General features: G+C 39.6%; 1 protein-coding gene across 4 annotated transcripts in view; it reads left to right on the top strand.

The window, feature by feature from the left end:
- The window catches only part of LOC125430814 (ATP-binding cassette sub-family C member 2-like), a 36,127-nt gene extending 16,612 nt beyond the window's left edge, over nt 1-19,515 (top strand). For 3 of the 4 annotated variants that reach the window (XM_048493056.1, XM_048493057.1, XM_048493059.1), the window contains 17 exons: nt 801-927; nt 2,327-2,503; nt 3,840-4,007; nt 4,108-4,294; nt 5,430-5,508; nt 6,797-6,839; nt 7,502-7,721; nt 7,984-8,138; nt 9,005-9,160; nt 10,266-10,465; nt 11,636-11,762; nt 12,209-12,310; nt 13,066-13,209; nt 15,669-15,827; nt 16,710-16,876; nt 17,555-17,749; nt 18,633-19,515. In XM_048493056.1, the coding sequence (XP_048349013.1) occupies nt 801-927; nt 2,327-2,503; nt 3,840-4,007; nt 4,108-4,294; nt 5,430-5,508; nt 6,797-6,839; nt 7,502-7,721; nt 7,984-8,138; nt 9,005-9,160; nt 10,266-10,465; nt 11,636-11,762; nt 12,209-12,310; nt 13,066-13,209; nt 15,669-15,827; nt 16,710-16,876; nt 17,555-17,749; nt 18,633-18,759 (2,533 nt within the window). In that variant the 3' untranslated portion in view covers nt 18,760-19,515. Of the gene's footprint in view, nt 1-800; nt 928-2,326; nt 2,504-3,839; nt 4,008-4,107; nt 4,295-5,429; nt 5,509-6,796; nt 6,840-7,501; nt 7,722-7,983; nt 8,139-9,004; nt 9,161-10,265; nt 10,466-11,635; nt 11,763-12,208; nt 12,311-13,065; nt 13,210-15,668; nt 15,828-16,709; nt 16,877-17,554; nt 17,750-18,632 lie in introns of those variants that run through there. The other variant, XM_048493060.1, reaches the window with a different exon arrangement.
- The last annotated feature ends 366 nt before the right edge of the window (nt 19,516-19,881 follow it).

The raw sequence follows: 19,881 nt of genomic DNA on the forward strand, positions 1-19,881 counted from the left end.
CTGACGGACTAACAGGATATGGTTTTCCATTTCTGTTGGGTGTTTCTTTTTAATAATATTATTGTTACACTTGTATTCTTTTGCTCCTCCAAACAGCTCATAGAAACACATCTCATCATGCCCACCCTGTGAGGTGTGTTAGACTGAGGGATGGTGATTAGTCCAGATCTCCACCTCATTACCCCACCACCTGGCCAAATTTTGGACAGAGCAGGGATCTGAACCACAGTCTCTCTACTTAAAGTCTAATATTTGAACAAATGTGCCAAAGTGACCATATACTCTAATAAGGAGCTTCTTGATTTTGTGTTTGTATTATGTAGTGCATGCTATATTGAAAAATTGGCTCAAACATTTTAACTAGGTGAGGGAAACCAGCTGAGGGAAACTGTCCCACAATCCATGTAAACCGTCCTCTTTCCCCTGCTGTGGTTTCACATGAGAGGCAAGAAGTGTAGCTCTTGCTTTCTGCATTTCCCCATTCTGTCTGAGATGAAGGCCAGGGAAGGGATGTATGAAGCCTAGCAAGTATATAACTGAGGAAAAGTTGAAACTTGCTTTTATCTATGACATAAAATAATAATCTGAGGCAGGCTTTGAGAGAAGGTGGAGGCAGGGATAACCCTTAAAACAGAGGTTGGGGGAGCACATGTGCATAACCTGACTATGAAAAAGAAGGAAAAGTGCCAGGAAGACAGATATTGTAGCTGAGTTCTTCAGGTCAACCATTGAACAGTTCTGTTCAAAATGTGGTTTCTATGGATAATGAATATTATTTTTATTTTCTTAACAATTTTTAGACTGAGTGTAACGATTCCAGAAGGCTCACTAGTTGCTATTGTGGGTCAGGTTGGAGCTGGAAAGTCATCTTTCCTTTCTGCAGTTCTTGGAGAAATGGAGAAGATTGAAGGAACAGCTCAGAGAAAAGTAAAACAGATTTATTTGACTTCAAATCAATCACTTGTTTACCAAATTTAAGTGTATCCAGTAGTTACCATGGGGCAGGAGGGCACACACCATTGGCATCACATCTGGGTGGAAAGTCACCACCCACACCTCTTCCCCACGCCCCCCCCCCCCCGGCCTGGCAGACGCCTAGAGCAGCCTGGCAGACCCAGCCAAGCTACTTTTTTCTGTCAGCTGCTCTTTGCAGCCAGCTGAACTAAGGCAAGTGGTGGTGGGGGCAGGGCCCACACACCCCTCCTCTTTGCCCTACCCTCTGAGGCCCGGCAAAAGCCTGGAGCAGACTGGTGGGCCTAGCCAGGCTGCTTTTTTAGCCTGCTGCTCTTTGCAGCCAACTGAACTAAGGTAAGTGGGTGGGTGGGTGGGGGGCATGGAGTGGGGCCCAGGCAGCATTTTGACCCAAGCACCATTTGCCCCCCCCCCCCCCCATTCCACTGAGTGTATCTTAAGCGAGCTGTGATTCAGAAAAGCTTATTCCCTTCTATACATTTTGTTCATCTTTAAGGTGCTACTAGACTTTTGCGTGTTTTGAAATTTAAGATCATTTCTTTGTTTAAACCTTCAGATTTTAAAATTACACATTTTAATCAATCATATATTTTCTTTGGAGGACAGGCAGCCCAAAGCAAAGGGCTTGTGGGGCTAATTGGTTTATGGGGCTGGCAAGGGGCCATACTGGTATGTTTGTCCATCCTGTTGGCATAAGTGATACTTCAGCTGGAGGAGTGGGCAAACTGGAAGGCAGGTGGGCGCTGCATAGCTTGATGGCACCCACTCCAGAAATGCCTCCCCCAAAGAGCTATGCTGGTCTAAACTTGGTCTCTGGTGCAGCTGAGAGCAGGCTAGGCGCATTTCCAGGGGTGAAAATGAGATTAGACAGCTTCCACTGTATTTTCAGGCTGGGAGCACGCACTGTTTTGAGCTATGGGGAGCTCTATAGGTGGCCTGGGTTTTTCCCCTTTTTGCTGCCTCCCCACATCGCCTGGAAAGCCTTCTGGAGGTTGCGCACGGTGCAGTAGTGAAGCCACCCTTGGCTGCCATGTTCTCTGGATTGGGCTGTTAGCCATATCTGTGCTTAATTTGGGCAGAGGGGGGTGTATATGATGGTTCAGTTCTGTCCTGCTGTGGGCTTAGCTCCTGTGAATGGATTCCTGAAACACAACACACCCACACACAGGTAACACTCCTAACCAGTATATGTGTCTCTACCGTATGCCCCCCATGTAGGAGGGAAAGAACAGTTAAGCTGTGTGGGGATTGTTCTACACATCCATAGCAGGATCAGAGCCTTGAGTGCTATTACAGTGTGCTGTCTCATATCGTTGAAGACTTTTCATGCCCCATTCTGTTTAACTTCATTCAGGGTTCAGTAGCTTATGTGTCTCAGCAAGCTTGGATACAAAATTCAACCTTACAAGAAAATATTCTCTTCGGCTCAGAATTGAACAAACTGTATTACAAACGAGTTTTGGAGGCCTGTGCTTTGTCACCAGACTTGGAACAATTACCAATGGGAGATCAAACAGAAATTGGAGAAAGGGTGAGTGCCAAATCTTATCTACAGGTTCAGCAGTATTGTCATTTTAAGCACACACCCATATATACACACACACATGTATATAACATTAAATGCCTTGCCAAGGTATTTTGTGTGTGTGTATATACACACTCACAACACACACACACACACACATATATAACATTAAATGTCTTGCTTAGTGTGTAATAAATTTCAGTTAGTGACCAAGCTGTAGCCTTTTCTTGTGAGGTAGGATTTGTTCATAGTTATCCATGTACGGCAGGATTTGTCCATAAAATTGTGAGGCAGGATTTGTCCATCACAGAATCATAGAGTTGGAAGAGACCACAAGGGCCATCAAGTTCAACCCCCTGCCATGCAGGAACACACAATCAAAGCACTCCTGACATATGGTCATCTAACCTCCGTTTAAAAACCTCCAAAGAAGGGGACTCCACCATTCTCCGAGGCAGTGAATTCTACTGTTGAACAGCCCTGACGGTCAGAAAGTTCTTCTTAATGTTTAGGTGGAATCTCTTTTCCTGCATCTTGAATCCATTACTCCATGTCCTAGTCTCTGAGGCAGCAGAAAACAAGCTTGCTTCCTCTTCAACATGACATACTTTCAGATATTTAAACATAACTATCATGTCTCCCCTTAGCCTTAGCTTCTCAAGACTAAACATCCCCAGCTCCCTCTCTTCATAGGGCATTGATTCCAGACCTTTTACCATTTTGGTTGCCCTCTTCTGGACACATTCCAGCTTGTCAATATCCTACTTAAATTGTGGTGCACAGAACCAAACAAAGTGCTCTAGGTGAGGTCTGACCAATGCTGAGTAGAGTGGTACAATTACTTCCCTCAATTTAGATACTATACTTTTATTGCATTGGCTTTCTTGGCTGTCCTATTACACTGCTGAGTCATGTTCAGTTTGTGGTCTATTAAGACTCTTTCACATGTGCTAGATTCCTTTCACATGTCCTGTTGTCAAGCCAGGTGCCACCCATCCTATATCTATGCATTTCATTTTTTCTATCGAAATTCATTTTGTTAGTTTTGGCCCAGCTCTCTAAACTGTCCAGATCATTTTGAATCCTGCCCCTGTCCTCCAGGGTATTAGCTACCCCTCCTAATTTTGTATCATCTGCAAATTTGATTAACATACCCTCTTTTTCATTATCCAAGTCATTGATAAAAATATTGAATAGCACTGGGCCCAGAACAGAACCCTGTGGCACTCCACTACTCACTTCTCTCCAGAATGAAAATGTTCGGCCAGTCAACCAGTATGAGCCCAATAAAACTTGATTCATGGTTTTTATGGTTTTTAAAAACAGTGGCTTTCTTTTTTAGGGTGTGAACATAAGTGGCGGCCAGAAGCAGAGAGTGAGCTTAGCTAGGGCTGTGTACAGTAATGCAAATCTTTATTTATTGGATGACCCCCTATCTGCTGTTGATGTACATGTTGGGAAGCATCTTTTTGAGAAGGTGATTGGATCCTCAGGACTATTAAAAAACAAGGTAGGTGAAGGCTGTTTTTTTTAGTTTCCCACACTAGTATTTTTCACAAGATACTGCTGTTCTGTGAAATAACTCTCTCTCTCTCTCTCTCTGTTCCAAGACTCGAATTTTAGTGACGCACAATCTGACAATTCTACCTCAGACCGATATTATAATGGTGATGGAAGATGGCAGGATTACTGAAATTGGCAGTTATAAAGAACTGTTCTCCAAAAGAGCAAACTTTGCGGAATTTGTTCTGACATTTGGTGGAGGAAGGGAGAATAAAGAAAAGTTCTCAGTATCAAGTGAGCAAATACTCATTCTCATGATTCTGTTTCCTAAAACTTTAACCTATTACCTAGGTCCTAGGTAGTCATGAGGTAGTAGTGATTGTGGGTCCTTTGGCCTTATTACACCATAAATCATGTGATGTAGCACCAATGAATGATTTTAACACATGGCCCACCAGCTGTTTCACAGTAGGATCTCGTATGCATTTCTGATGTGTGTGATATTTATTCCTTCAGCTTAGATTTTAAGGAACAAGGATCACACATTGTCTGACATAAACAATTAGGCAGAAGTGGTAGGTGAGTTTGGCATGATTCTGTTATACACTCGCTAGACAGCTCGCATCCTTACCTTACCACAGAGTTCAGTCAAGACCTCCTGATCTGTGCAAGGATTCTTAACCCTTTCCATTGGTGTGTGTGTATGCTTAATGAATTGTGGTCCTAAGAAAACCACTTCTGTAAACTAACCTTTTTCCAACAAGCCTGTTCCATCTTATATGTTTCTAATTTGGGGAATTAAATTCAGACAGATATAGATCCTGGGATTCTTGATGTCTGTAACTCTGTTGTGTCTTAAGTAATATATAACTATAGTAGAATCTGAGGGTATGTGGGAATACTCGCTTTGAGAGAGGAATGGCCAGCAACATTTTTTTACATAGAGACGCTTTACGGAAAGGAAAATAATAGAGGTGAACAGTTCACAGTAATCCAAGTGTGAACAATATGCATGTTTATGGTAGTGCATTAACATCATCACACTAGGTGCTTCTGTGTATAATTATTACTTATTGTGAGGCCTAATACATGCAAATTTCTGCTAAGACTTGGAACAACCAATATTTGGATTATAGAACGTTTATAGATCAATAGTTGTGTCAATTATCAGTACTATTTAATTGAATATTTTCACTTGTGCAAATGATCTGTCTTAGACTGACTCTTTGCTGATCTTTTGCTCTGAATTTTGACATTATTTGGCTCTTCAATTATAATGTTTGCTGATCCCTGGACTATAGAAATAATTTAAGGGATGAGAGAATAGTTGTACTAATCTCTGTCTGTTGGTAAACCTTGTCAATGAATTAGCAGAAAAAACTAACTGCTGTTTGAACAGATAATAACATTCATTTTAACACTTTTGCAGACTCTTTCCCAAAAAACATTATTAAAATAAGAGATAATGTTGTACCACAGAAAAGGCAATATGCACAGCATAAAGATACGTGAGTAATGATGTCAAAAAACTTAAGATAATATTTTTAGACATAATTGCTTAAGGATTGGAATGTGGTGATGATGCACTCCCACCAATGGTGCGCTAGACTCATGAAGTGAGTCCTGCAAGCCCATTGGTTAGAAGTGAGTCCCTCATATTTCAACCACCTTCCCCACAACTGAGGAGCAAGCCAGCCTGGTGGGGAGGGTGGCAGGAAGCTACACTCCCCACCAGGCCCACCAGCACCCTCACCATTGCACTCTACCCTTCTCTCACTCCAATCCACCCCATTCCACCCTATCCCCCCCCCCCAAAAAACCTGCAAACTGGTCCTAGTGGGGCAGTGGTGGCTTGCCATCGCCTGCTCTTCTGGCCCAGCAGAAGCCCCCCCTCCACATTCCCTCTCCCACCTCCCAAAGGCCAAGCCAGGCCTGGCAGGGCCACCCTCTCCTACCCCCCAAAATACCCTCCCAGTCCCCTGGCCACCATCCTCCATCCCAAACAGCTAGCCAGTGGCAGTGTCCTGGGATTACCAACAGGTAGAAAGTGGGCTGGCGGGGGAGAGGGGGCAGCTAAAGCAGCAGTAAAGCCCATTGCAGGAGAACGTGCTTCCTTCCCCCCTTCCCAACACACACTTTTCTAGAGCTCATTGAATTTTTCCATGCAGTAGGCTTTATCGCTTGTAGTGCATAAAAAAGATGGAAGAGAACAAAAGATGACTCATGCTTTTGGTGGAATATCCAAAGTGAAAGCAGCCAATTACTCCTGCAACAAGATCACTGAAGTCCACTTGAGCCTTGCAGATTTGGTAGTAGTTGGTCCCCACAAAACTGAGTCTCCACACAAATAGCACCCAGGTGCCCTTCCCAACCTAAACCAGCTTGTTTGTGATTGTTAGAAAGCTGGAAATGATTGTACTGTAGCAGAAAGTGCAATTGAGGTATGCACTCTTTTTGGCTTCCTTTAATTTTAAAGTACCCAGATTTCAATTTTTCCCCTTCTTCCCTCCCTCATCCTCTTATCTTGATGGACCAATGATCTGATTTGTGTGTACAAGCAGCTCCTTTGGGTCACGGAATACTTAAGGTGTAGGAAGTAGTGAGTGGCTGTGTCTTTTGCTGCGTTTTTATATATGGCAATTTTAATTGATCTCCCTCTTTTTCTGTAGCATGCCACAAAGACAATGGTCTTAGAAGGATGTGATTATGCTTAGGATCGTACTGTAATTTTATGTTTACTTTAATTCCTTTGCTTGCTGTAAAACAAATAATCTTTTACATTTCTTTTGATCAAAGGAGCAGTTTCTCCGTGAAGAAGGAAAAAGTTGCTACTGGTACTGTAAGTGTTTTAAAATATGTTCTTTTCAAAATAGTATGGGACTATCTAGGTAACTGTATAACACGTAGGCAGATGCAATTTAAAAAATCAATATGTTCAACAGTTTGAATGAAGGGGGAGTTTGGTTTTTGAATGCCATTGGTTTCATCCCGGTATGCTGCACTAGATTTGGTCATGCACTAGAAAGATGTGTGAATACGGCCCAATCCAGATCCCCTGGCAGCCTGGGATGGCACCTTTGCGGCATTGCTCCATGACCGCCAGAGGGATTTCCGGTGGCGTGGGGAGGGAGGAAAATCCAAAAATCTCCCTGACACCAGGAATACCCTCAAGGTACTTGTGCCACCCAAAAGATGGTGTGAAACCAAGGCCTGGGCTGCCATGTACTTCCCCACAAACCTGGGGTGAAAGCCAACTAACATCAGCTCCATCTCTGAGAGCACCTACCATGTTCTTACTGTGCTGATGGGACTGGCAGTAGCCAGTTTGTTTGCCCTTCTGACAGAGTAAGTGCCCCAAGGAGGGCAAATCTACCAGCACAGCCCTGCTCCGCCTGCACAGGACGATTCAACCCCCCCTCTTCAATCTGGATTGAGCAGTATGTTGCTCTGTTTCATTCACAAATATTTTTAATAACTGTCATGTGTTCTTCCTACATTCAGGTGAAAATGTCAGTTATTTTGAAATACCTACAAGCCTTTGGTTGGTCTTGGATGTGGCTAACCATAGCTGCTTACTTGGGTCAAAATGCTATGGCAATTGGACAAAATCTGTGGCTCAGTACATGGACAGCAGAAGCTAAACAACTTAAACACTTCACAGAATGGAAGCAGTTAAGAAACTACAGATTTGGCATCTATGGGTTCTTGGGATTCATGCAAGGTAAGAGTAATTTAGTGAGAAGTCCACTTTTTTGCTATTTCAAAAGTAAGTGAGAAATCCACTTACTTTTTTGCTATTTGCATTATTTTTGATATTTTTTTAACTTCAAAAAATCTCAGATGCTTTGGACTAAAGCCATCCATATAATATTGAAAGAGAAAAAGGTTTTGCATTAATGCTAGGATTTGTCGGGTAATAGTGAGGAATGGAGACTACCTTGATGTTGCTTTCAGTATAGTTCTCTCTTCCTCTCGCACCCCAGGTCTTTTAGTTTGCTTTGGTGCATATGTGCTTACTAGAGGATCTCTGTGTGCCTCTCGGGCATTGCATCACCAGATGCTGGACAGTGTACTGCGCCTTCCACTTCAGTATTTTGAAACTAATCCTGTAGGTCAGATCATCAACAGGTTCACAAAGGTAAAAGTACAAATAAACTCACAATACAACTGCACCTGCTGAAGAAAGAAAAGCAACTGCTTCTCACTTTGCTGGATTGAGGGAGTGGTAGTCACTCTTTACTGTGTTCTAAGGAAAGACAAGTTACTGCAAGGTTACTAGTCCATTTTCCTCTTACCTTAAGGAAGAATAAACAGCAGTACCAGGCAGTCTGCCCCCCCCCCCCCCGGCCCGTTTTCATTGGTTTTTTTTCTGTACTAGAAATTTTATTTCAAGTCTCACTTCGTGAAGAAGGGCATTCCAAAATCCTCTTTTCTGGGAGGAGTGGTCATAGAACTCCTCTTGTCTCCTGCTCATAGAAAACTCATGACTCAGAGCTGAGCTGAGCTGCTTCAGAAGGTTTCTCATTGTGTTGTCACGTTTTGGAGGAAAAAAGAGACAAAGGGTTATGCATACTCACACTCTCTAAAATTGTAGGTGAAACGGCCAAAGCCTATTGCTCTAGAAAGCAGGTGTACATCTCCAGTGTTTTTGGAGTGACCCACACATGGAAACTATAGAATGGCCCCAAAGGTTTCTTTTTGAAAAGGAAAGAACAGAAAGCGTCTTCCACAAATAGAAGATTTCTCTCTTGGTAGAAAGGAGTCTTAAGATCCCATACTATGTTTCCTAATGCATAGTTCCCTTTGTCAAAAGGCCTTCTATTGTATCTATTCCTAACTAATCTTGAATATTTATTTTAGTATTAATATTTCATATTTATTCTGATTCTTATAAGAACCTAGCCCAGAAATGTATAGTGCTATTAAATTTGTGGATTGTGCCTTTTCTTATCAAGTATGTGATAGGGAAACTTTCAAACTGATGTGTTCTGTGTATTATTTTAGGACATGTTTATAGTTGATGTACGTTTTCATTATTATCTACGAACCTGGCTGAATTGTACACTGGATGTTATTGGAACAATTGTTGTAATTGTGTACGCATCACCCCTTTTCATGCTGGTGGTTGTTCCACTTGGATACCTATATTTTACTATTCAAGTAAGTCCACTCAAGTTCAACAAGAAACACGTGTGTTTTTGTTTTTCATGGATTGCTGAATTTAATAAAGCAGAGGAGGGGAATGTGAGTTTCTCTGGGCAGTTGTCATATGTTGAAATTTGGTGTCTGACCAGTCTTCTTGCTGTTTCGAGACAAACTATCTAACTGAACCATTTAACATTTGTACAAATCATAATTTGTCACATAACTGCAAAACTTATATTTCATAATGTTAGGTAAAGTTGCTGTCTACTATCAAAGGACTTTTAAAACTTATGTTATTGAAAGGGAAGGCTATCCAGTCCAAGGCAAGCTTTCTTTGGGCCATTGAAGTGGAGGTTGTTTGAAATAGCTTCCATGAGGCAACTTTATTGCATTGTGATATAGTGAATGGTATCGCTGATAATTTGGATCTCTTACATGGTAGTGTGAAGTGTGTCCCTTGTATGCAAATTTTCCACATATCTAGTTACTTCAAGCCAACAGTATGATGAAACCACTATGTTCTGAAAGGTGGCATCACAATCTTGAAGTTACTGTGCAACTGCTCTTGTAGTGAATTGGTTGGTAGGATAACTTTATGGAAGAATGGTCATAATCTGGCCCGTGTTATATAACTTTTTAAAGTTAGTTGACCACTAGCACTAGTACCACTGATCATACACTGGTTTTTCATAAACCTAGTTCTTTTAGAATTTAAAAAAAGCACTGAAGAACTATCCATACGTACAGAAGTGGTGTCAATTGGCATTTTGTTATCTACATGCAAAACGTTTGTGCAACCTAGTTAAAATTGGTTCCAGATATTTCAGTATGGGTGGGGGCAATGCAAAAGGTCCCGGGTTCAATTCCTGGCATCTCCAGTAAGAATCAGGTAGTAGGTAATGCAAAAGACCTTTACCTGAGACCCTGGAGAGCCGCTGCCAGTTGGAATAAACAATACTCACCTTGATGAACCAGCGTTCAGATTCAGTATCAGACAGTGTCTTACGTGCATACCTGTATGTAGCATCTCTGTAAAAGCTCTGTATGTAGAATATTGCGTCACATTTTCCAGATTTCTACACTAATATTACCTGTTCTTTACTTGATGTGCTTTTGTTAGCGATACTATATTGCTAGCTCCCGACAGATTCGACGACTGGCTGGTGCTTCACACACCCCTGTAATTTCACACTTCAGTGAAACACTTTTGGGTGTTTCTACAGTCAGAGCTTTTGGACATCAGGAACGATTTATAAATCAAAACAAAGATGTGATCAACGAGAACCTGGTTTGCTTCTACAACAATGTAATTTCAAACAGGTACATTTCCAACAATATGGTGGGAATTCGTATTGTGTTCCAGGATGAATTCTTATCAATAGGGCTTCATAACCTATTAGTTGTGTCTATTAAACTGAATTAGTTTGAAAAATATGCTGAAATATAATCTACTGCTAACTTTTAAGAAAGTATGGCCCCTTCCACACATGCAAAATAATGCGTTTTCAAACCACTTTCACAACTGTTTGCAAGTGGATTTTGCTATTCCGCACAGCTTCAAAGAGCACTGAAAGCAGTTTGAAAGTGCATTATTCTGCATGTGCGGAATGAGCCTATGACAATATAGTTTTAATAGTTGCTTTTTTAGTAATTTTATCAAGGTATATAACTGAGATATTAATACATTTTCTCTCCTTTTGCTTAATTTCAAGGAAAAAAGAGGTACTGGGGTTGAATATGTCTGGAAGAAAAGCCCTCTCTGGACACCCCAACCCCTGAAATAAGTGTGGAGAGATTCAGTAGTTTCACAGAACAAAACATTTTGCAGCTGTTGTATAATAGATTATTATCCTATTAGAAGCACATGTTGAGGTTGAATAGCTGTTTCATCAGACATTTTAAAATCTGGAAGTATGATCTAGCCCAGTGATTGCCAACTTTTTCTTCAGTGAGAGCTGTTTCTGAGTAATGAAAATATCCCCTTCCCCCAGTGTGTTACCAAGCCTTGTTCTATGTGAAAAATAGTGAACTGAAGCAGAGAAGTGGACATCAGTAGCTCAAAAACTGTCTGTTGGGCACCCCTCGCATAGCCAAATTTAAACACATTTTTGTCCCAATTATTTAAATTGTGGGGTTCAGCAGCTACTGAACACTCGCTGTTTGGGTGAAATCAGTGGGAAATCCTTCATTATAGCTGTATTGTGCTTCAGACAAGCAGCATGGAATTATGAATTTTATTAAACAGTAAGTAGACTATTTATTGAAGTGGTACTACAGCATTCACCCCAACCATTAAAGCTTGAATATTCAGAATTGCTGAGATGACCAAAATGCTAGGAAGTATTAATTATAAAAGGAAGATATTCTCCATGGAAATGTTACATGGTATTTAACTGTGCCTAATTTATTATGGCACTGTATTTATTAAATATATAATGAGCATAAATTTGAATTGTTTTGATGTTTCCCATCCCAATATGTTTACAACAGGTGGCTAGCTGTCCGACTTGAATTTCTGGGGAACTTGATGGTTTTCTTTGCTGCATTGTTTGCAGTGATTGCCAATGGCAAGGTGGATTCTACCACAGTGGGATTATCGATATCCTATGCACTCAGTGTAAGCAATTTTGATATGTAGTGTGTATACACAGGATTATATACCCTAAATTTATCTCATTCATATCTTCATGATGGGGAGGTGAAGCTTTTTATATTTCTTATATCTTTTCTCCTTATGATCATCTGTTTGTCATGCATTAAGGGCATAAAAGTCTTTTCAGAAATGAGTTGTAAACCATATTTTGCATATATATTAAGAAAGGAACCACTGTAGGTGTATTGAACCAATTTTCTAGGTAATCTGGGTTGTAATAAGTCTTAGAGCACTTTCCACATTTGATGTATTAAGAACTTAAAATCTGTTCTGGACATTGCTTGAAGGCAGGACTTTTTTTAGAAAATCCAAGCACCCTGTGTCTTTACACAGTGACTTTATTGAGCCCATTTGCTTAATGAGGCCAATTCCTGTCATCATGTTCTATAAACAAAATAAATTTATTTCAGATAACTCAAAGTTTGAATTTTTGGGTCCGCAAAGCATGTGAAATTGAAACCAATGGAATCTCCATTGAACGGGTTTGTGAATATTCAAATATTGTTAAAGAGGTAAGTATATTTCCGAAGAACTAATACCACCTGCGGGCTGTTTTAAAAAGTGTATCAACTTAATGCCTGGTATGGTGAGATTTTTCTCTAAAATCAAGGGGGAAAATACTTTTATATGCACCTTATGAATTGGCTGAGTATTTCCTTGTTCAGGTGTTATGTGCTTTTATTTGGAATATAAATGTGGTATTAATCTGAAAGTTATGTTCTACTAATATCTACTAGTCAGAACTTTCTTGCATTCTTTCCCTCACAGTAAAATTATTTGAGTTTTTTTTTAATTCTCATACTGTGCTATCAATATCCCCACAAAGCAAGGTACTTTTCTGTAATACGTACAGCTGAAACTGCTTAGCTTGTGATCTTAGTAACTTACAATAACTACTCTTAATATTTTGATTGTAGTACTTTTCATAGTACTCAAAGCACTCAATGAGCAGGTTGGTAATCATACTAATTGCTATTGCCGCATATGCAGTGGGGAAATTAATTTTTCTATAGTAACATGTCTAACTTTAAATTGTAGGCTCTTTATTCTGGTTGTATATGAACATTCCCGTATTTGGAATTTAAAGTTCTGCATTTACTTCAGATGTACCACACCATTCTTTCTTTCTTTCTTTCTTTCTTTCTTTCTTTCTTTCTTTCTTTCTTTCTTTCTTTCTTTCTTTCTTTCTTTCTTTCTTTCTTTCTTTCTTTCTTTCTTTCTTTCTTTCATTCATTCATTCATTCATTCATTCATTCATTTATTTCAGGCACCCTGGATACTATCCAGCCGCCCACCAGCAGGTTGGCCTAATGAAGGTGTAATACAGTTTATCAGTTACAAAGTTCGGTACAGACCAGATATAGATTACGCTCTACAGGACATATCTTTTCAAACTAGCAGGGAAGAAAAGGTAAAATGCATAAAACTCTCTACATTATCTGATTGCCTTTTAAATGTAATGGGTTGGATCCAGAACAATATTTACACTTGAGCTAAAGCTCTTGTACAAGTGGAAGGCAAGAAAGAAACTGCTGTTCCCATGCGTACTAAGTCAAATTTGCTGTGTCCCCACTTCAGTTTCTGCTTCCAAATGGTCTTGTGAGAAAGCAATATAGTGAGAAAGCGATAAGCTGGTAACCAAGATCAAATTAATTCATGCCATAATATTCCCTATTTATTACTATGTATAGATGTGAAAGTTGGGCAATGAAGAAAACCAGCAACAAGGTTGATTGGTTTGAAATGCAGTATTGGAGGAGTATTTTAGAGATTGTGTGGATTTCCAAAAAGACAAATCAGTAGGTTCTAGATCAGATCAACCCTGAATTATCCCTGGAGGCTAAAATGACTAAACCGAGGCTATCATATTGTGGTCACTGGAAACAACATTAATGCTTGGAAAGATTGAAGACAGCAAGAAAAAAGAAACAGGACGTTTTGGACATTATTAATTCATATGGTCTCCATAGATTGGAAGCAACTTGATAGAATCATAGAGTTGGAAGAGCCCCTGCAATGCAGGAACACACAATCAAAGCACTCCTGACATATGTTCATCCAGCCCCTAAAAACTTCCAAATAAGGAGACTCCACAACTCTCTGAGGCAGTGAATTTTACTGTTGAACAGCCCTGATGGTCAGAAAGTTCTCCCTAATGTTTAGGTGGAATCTCTTTTCCTGCATCTTGAATCCATTACTCTGTGTCCAAGTCTCTGAGGCAGCAAAAAACAAGCTTGCTCCCTCTTCGACATGACATCTCTTAAAATATTTGAACATAGCTATCATGTCCCCTCTTAACCTTTGCTTCTCCAGACTAAACATCCTCAACTCCCTAGGCCTCTCTTCATAGGGCATGGATTCCTTTTACTATTTTGGTTGCCCTCCTCTGGATTCATTCCAGCTTGTTAATATCCTTCCTGAATACTGGACACAGTATTCCGGGTGAGATCTAACCAATGCAGAATAGAAAGGTACAATTACATCCCTCGATCTTGATCCTATAGATACAGGTCAAAATCACATTGGCTTTCTTGACTGCCACATCACACTGTTGACACATGTTTAGATTATTGTCCACTGAGACTCCCAGATCCCTTTCACATGTAGTATTGTCAAGCCAGGTATCACTATATCTGTGCATTTCATTTTTTCTGTCTAAGAGTAGTATCTTACATTTTGTTTGTTTTGACCCAGCTCTCTAATAATTTTGAATTCTGACTCTGTCCTCTTGGGTATTAGCTACCCCTCCTAATTTGGTGTCATCTGCAAATTTGATTAGCATGTTCTCTATTCCATCATCCAAGTCATTGATAAAAATATTGAATAGCACTGGGCCAGGACAGAACTCTGTGGCACCTTGCTAGTCACTTCTTTCCAGGATAAAGATGGCACTTCACAAACACACCAAAGCAGTACTCGTTATGCAAGATCTTGTGCAAGGTCTTTCCACTTGCACATCTCTGGATAAAAGCCAATAGTTATTTAAGAGATGTCGTCAAAATACATTGAACAACTTATGGACACTGACCCCCCCCCGCCCCCTGCAATATTTAGTGACACTGACAGCAGCTATAGATCATTCATTACCCTCAGATAAGAGCATAAAACTTTCCTGTCCTTAACGGCTGCCTCACTGACTTTAATCTCCTCTATTTGAGGCAAACAGAGCAGTTGGCATATCTAGCAGTTGTCAATACCCATCATAATGTATATTGAGCTTTGAGACGGCAGAAATGCATGCCTTCATGGGATTTGCAGCTGAATTGTCACATTTTGCAATGGAGAGGATTATGTATTCTAAGTTATGTTTCATTGCATTTTCTAATTGTTGGTTTAAATTGATAGCTTAAACACATCTTCTGGTTGTTGTTGGGTTTTTTTAAAAAAAGGCTGACATTTATTGTTTGAAATCCTGATCAAGTCATGTAAGGGGAAAAAAGAACTCTACCGAAATAGGTAGAATATTGTGTACACCAAGGAGGAAAAGTATATGAGCATATTTCTGTTGAAACACAGTCTCTAAATATTGGAGTCCAAACACTTCTTCATGAGCAGAGCTATTCATACAAAAACAAGGGGAAACAATTTATCCTGATTTCCCCATTATAGACCTGCTGGGCTGCAGTGTGAAGAAGTGAGAAAATATCTGTTCCATGAGCTAGATTTACATTTGTAGATAGCGTCTGCCATTGTTGATCATTGGCTGTTTCCTGTGCTGGCAACATCTTTTTAGACATTTAGTTTTAAATGTCTGTCTACTTATTTTCAGTCTATGAAATGTTCTTTGCATGTGGTCAATCATCAGCAAAGACTGCATTGTGATTTTTGAATATGTGTCAGTAAAAAAGAATGTGCACATTCTTGTTACAGATTGGAATCATAGGAAGAACTGGTGCAGGCAAATCCACTCTCACCAATTGCTTATTTAGAATAATAGAAAGAGCTGGAGGCAAAATAATCATAGATGGAATTGACATATCAACTATTGGCCTACACGATCTTCGAGGCAATCTAAACATTATTCCGCAGGTTAGTGTCTTGGTATCTTTTATTTATATGAACTATTTGTAAAAGATAGGTCCTGGCAAATTTGATGCCAATTTCTAAAATTTGAAGTATTCTTTCCTCCAATAAAAATGTAATTACTGAACTGTAACTGATATTTGACTGAAGTAAAGAAATCCGTTCTAAGGGTGGATCCCACAGGAAATCAAAGGTAGGAAATCCTACCCTATCTTCAAATACGTCCGTCTCGTATCCAATTAGAGCTAGCATGGTGAAATGGTTAAGAGCAGTAGACCCTAATCTAGAAAACAGGCTCAATGCCCCACTCCTCCACTTAGAACTCATCTTGGGCCACTCAGTTCTCTCAGAGCTCTCTCAGCCCACGCAGAGGCAGGAAATGGCCAACCACCTCTGAACATCTCTTCCCTTGAAAACCTTGTGGGTCACCATAAGTCAGCTATGACTTGACAGCATACACACACAGTATCCAATACTCAAGGGTTAGCCCACATTAGGTATGTTGTGATTTCTTTTCTTTAGAATAATTTACAGTCATAATTTCCTATATAGTTGAGGAGTTCCCCTACAGTGTCACTGTGTATCCCTTTAATTATCAGTTGCCACTTTACTGTTAGCTATAGAATAGGGTAATAGGAAGAATTGCAGGATGTGTCAACTGTTTTGAAATTCCACATCACCTTTCAAAATTTTCCGTTCCAATTGCTTCAGTAGGCTTGCTGCCCCCCTCCAACCCTTAGCCGACTTCCAACTGTTCTCAACATTCCTTTCCTTGTGGAGCAATTCCAGTCCTCATTGTTTCATTATTTCTACAACAGCAATCCAGAACCCAAACAAACTGTTAAAAATCATTTTAGCATGTGAAGATATTATCTACTTATTCTGTAGGACCCAGTCTTATTCTCAGGGACAATTCAATCAAACTTGGATCCACTTGGAAAATATTCTGATTTTGAATTGTGGAATGCACTAGAATTGTGTGACCTGAAGAATTTTGTGCAATCGCTTCCAAAGAAACTTCAGCATGAAATTTCAGAGAGTGGTGAAAATCTGAGGTATGATGTGGGGATTGATCTTTACTTGCTCATTGCTTGATTCATTACAGTTTACCTACATGTTGGTTTAGTAAGCCTGCCTGGCAGCCAAAGTGTATGTTTGTGGTGCTCCAACAAGGCATTTAGTCCTGTACACCATGGTCAATCTAGGTGTGTAGCTTGTTGATTGTCTGATTCCATAAGTCAGCTTATGTTTCTGCAGAACTCTGGGGCGGGGGGCAGCATGAAAAAGTCTATATTGAGAAATGTTAGGTGTGTATAGATGACAGTAAAGGATCCAAGAGCATAGGGAGTATACTAAGGTATTGTCTTGCCAGGATCTCAGGTGAAGTTGCTCCTAATCTCTGTTACCAGTTCAAGATGGTGAGCACTGAGTCTGAATTCTGTTCCATATGCTGTTCTACTGAGTTACCACCTCTCTTGTAGAAATTTATCACTGCCAGATATAAATAGCAGGTGTGTCTTATGAGGACTCACTAAGCTCAACAGCAGGTATTGAGTGTGCAGATTTCTAGACAAGGACTAGAATTGCATCCCCATGTCAGGCTGCTGAATGCTGCGTGATTCATTCTTTCCATCACATACATATTTCTACATACCTCCTGGAGTCCGCCTTGTTTTATTGAGACCTATAAGTATTCATAAAACTGCTGCTAGAACTATATTTTGTTTTGACAGTATGGGGCAGAGACAGCTCGTCTGCCTTGCCCGTGCTTTGTTAAGGAAGACGAAAGTTTTAGTCTTGGACGAAGCAACAGCCTCTGTTGATATGGAAACAGATAATCTTGTGCAGTCCACAATCCAGAAAGAATTCCGAAACTGCACGGTGCTAACTATTGCTCATAGGCTGCATTCCATCATGGACTCTGACAGGTAAATTGCTAGAACAAGCAAATACTACAAATAAATTATGAAAAGGTTGTTTTTTCCTGTAACATGGGGAAATGTTACCCTTTTTTGTTCAAAATCATTATTTTTGTAAACCTTTCTTGGTGGGGGCTGGAGCATTTTTTTCTGCCTTCTCTTAGAACTTGGTGTGCCTCCCCAAGCTGCTGTTGAAGGCTTGAGGGGTAGACAAGAATGTGGAAACAGGGTTATAAAAATTCTCCCCTTAAGAGCTTGCTTCATGCATTAAACAGACTCATACAATAGCTGGGGGGATGATTTTGGCCTCTGTGTTTTGTTTATGTTTTCTTGTGGAAGCACACTGTATTATATGGTGGAACTGATGTGGAGAGGTTCCTCAGTAGCAACCTTTTGTAGGGCACAAGAAAAAATAACAAAAAATTATTTCATAAAAGCTATCTCTGGAGGCTTGCATCCAATGCCATTTTAAAAGCCACCTAGTGCTTATTTATACCTGTATCTAAAGTTTACATCATCAAATATTGTTTAACATTTTCAAACCTAACAAAAGATTTAAATGAAACTTTTTTCCTTATCCATATGACCATTGTTATCACTTATTGTCCCAGATCTTGATCTATATGGTCCAAAAATATGTCAGTTATTAATGCTGAAGTTTGGGTGAGGAGAGGAGGAAACCTTTCTTTTAGGAAGTTAGGATGTCAAAATTTGTTTCAGGAAAGGCAAATTGAATGCTTTCTTAATTGGATCAGACTATATTTATACAAGTCTTGAGTTTCTAAATTTATGAACTGATCTTTTATTTTGGAGGCAGAAGTACCATCAGCTCTGCTCATTCCCTATTTAGCAAAGAAATCACCCATTTCCACAGTATCTTTTTCTGTTGCAGAGTGCTTGTTCTTGATTCTGGAAAAATTGCTGAATTTGATACGCCACAGAATTTGTTGCAACAGAGAGGTGTGTTTTATGAAATGACATCACAAGCTGGAATACATCAAAATGAAGTTAACCTCTAATGAATGCTGTGCATTATTCTTTTGGATTGTAAATTTTGTGAAAAGTAGTACTGAAGAATGTATATAGTTTCATTTTTATAATATGACTGTAAGGCAAACTAATAACTGAGCTGCCTATTTGTAAATGATTTTAATTTTATAAATATGAATTATGTGAATTATTGTGGTGGGATTTTTCAATTTACCCTCAGGACATTTATAGATGACTGTTTGATATTTAAGTAAAAGAGATTTTTATATCTTGATCTGTGACCTTGGCTACGGTGCCCGCACACTGGGGAGTCCTGCCATGCTTTATTAAATCTTATTTCTTGTTTCTTAGCATACACTTGACCATTACACTAATCAGAAAATCTGTACATCCTTCCATCATCTCTTTGGTTCAATTTATTTGATTGTCAAGTTTGAATAACATACTGAGCCTATAACAAAGTCTGTTACTCCATTTCATTAAAACCAACTATGCATGCATTTGAGGTCTCCAGAAGTCTTTATGATAAATATGAAAGGAGGGGAACTAAATTCTCAAGAATGCAGTCTGGTCTAATATGCAACATGACTAATTCTGTCTTTGGACATTACAATCAACAAATGAAATGTTCTGGTCATACCCTGATGCATCTCTCCTTCTCAGTTTTCTTTCTTTTCTCTGTCCCCCCCCCCCCCCCACACACACACACTATTTTATACCGTACACATAGCTTGCTGAAGAGTTCAGTGGAATTAAAAAACTGATATTTTAGTTGGTCCTAATTTAAAAAAAGAATGAGACACTTTTTGAAAACAGGTTTGAACGGAGTTTCAGAAAGTGTCTAAAAAGCATTATTATTAGTGAAATTTATCTTTGACAAAAGGAACAAATGTTCTTTCATATTAAATCTTTCATAAAATTGAATTTATAAAAACCTTTGGTTTTTCTTGCAATGGTGCAGACATTAACAAAGGCTAACGTTGCTACTGCATGATTAATTTTTAGGATGTCTTAGGCCTAATATATCAGAATGTGCTGAAACCTAACTTGGTACACCAGAAGTGAATTTTAGCTGTATTTCTGAAACTTTTTAAAGTTTCCAAACTACATGCAATAATGTCCCTGATACCAAGATACCTCGTCAGCCAGCT

This window comes from Sphaerodactylus townsendi, linkage group LG04 (genome assembly GCF_021028975.2).
Source record: "Sphaerodactylus townsendi isolate TG3544 linkage group LG04, MPM_Stown_v2.3, whole genome shotgun sequence".
NCBI lineage: Eukaryota > Metazoa > Chordata > Lepidosauria > Squamata > Sphaerodactylidae > Sphaerodactylus > Sphaerodactylus townsendi.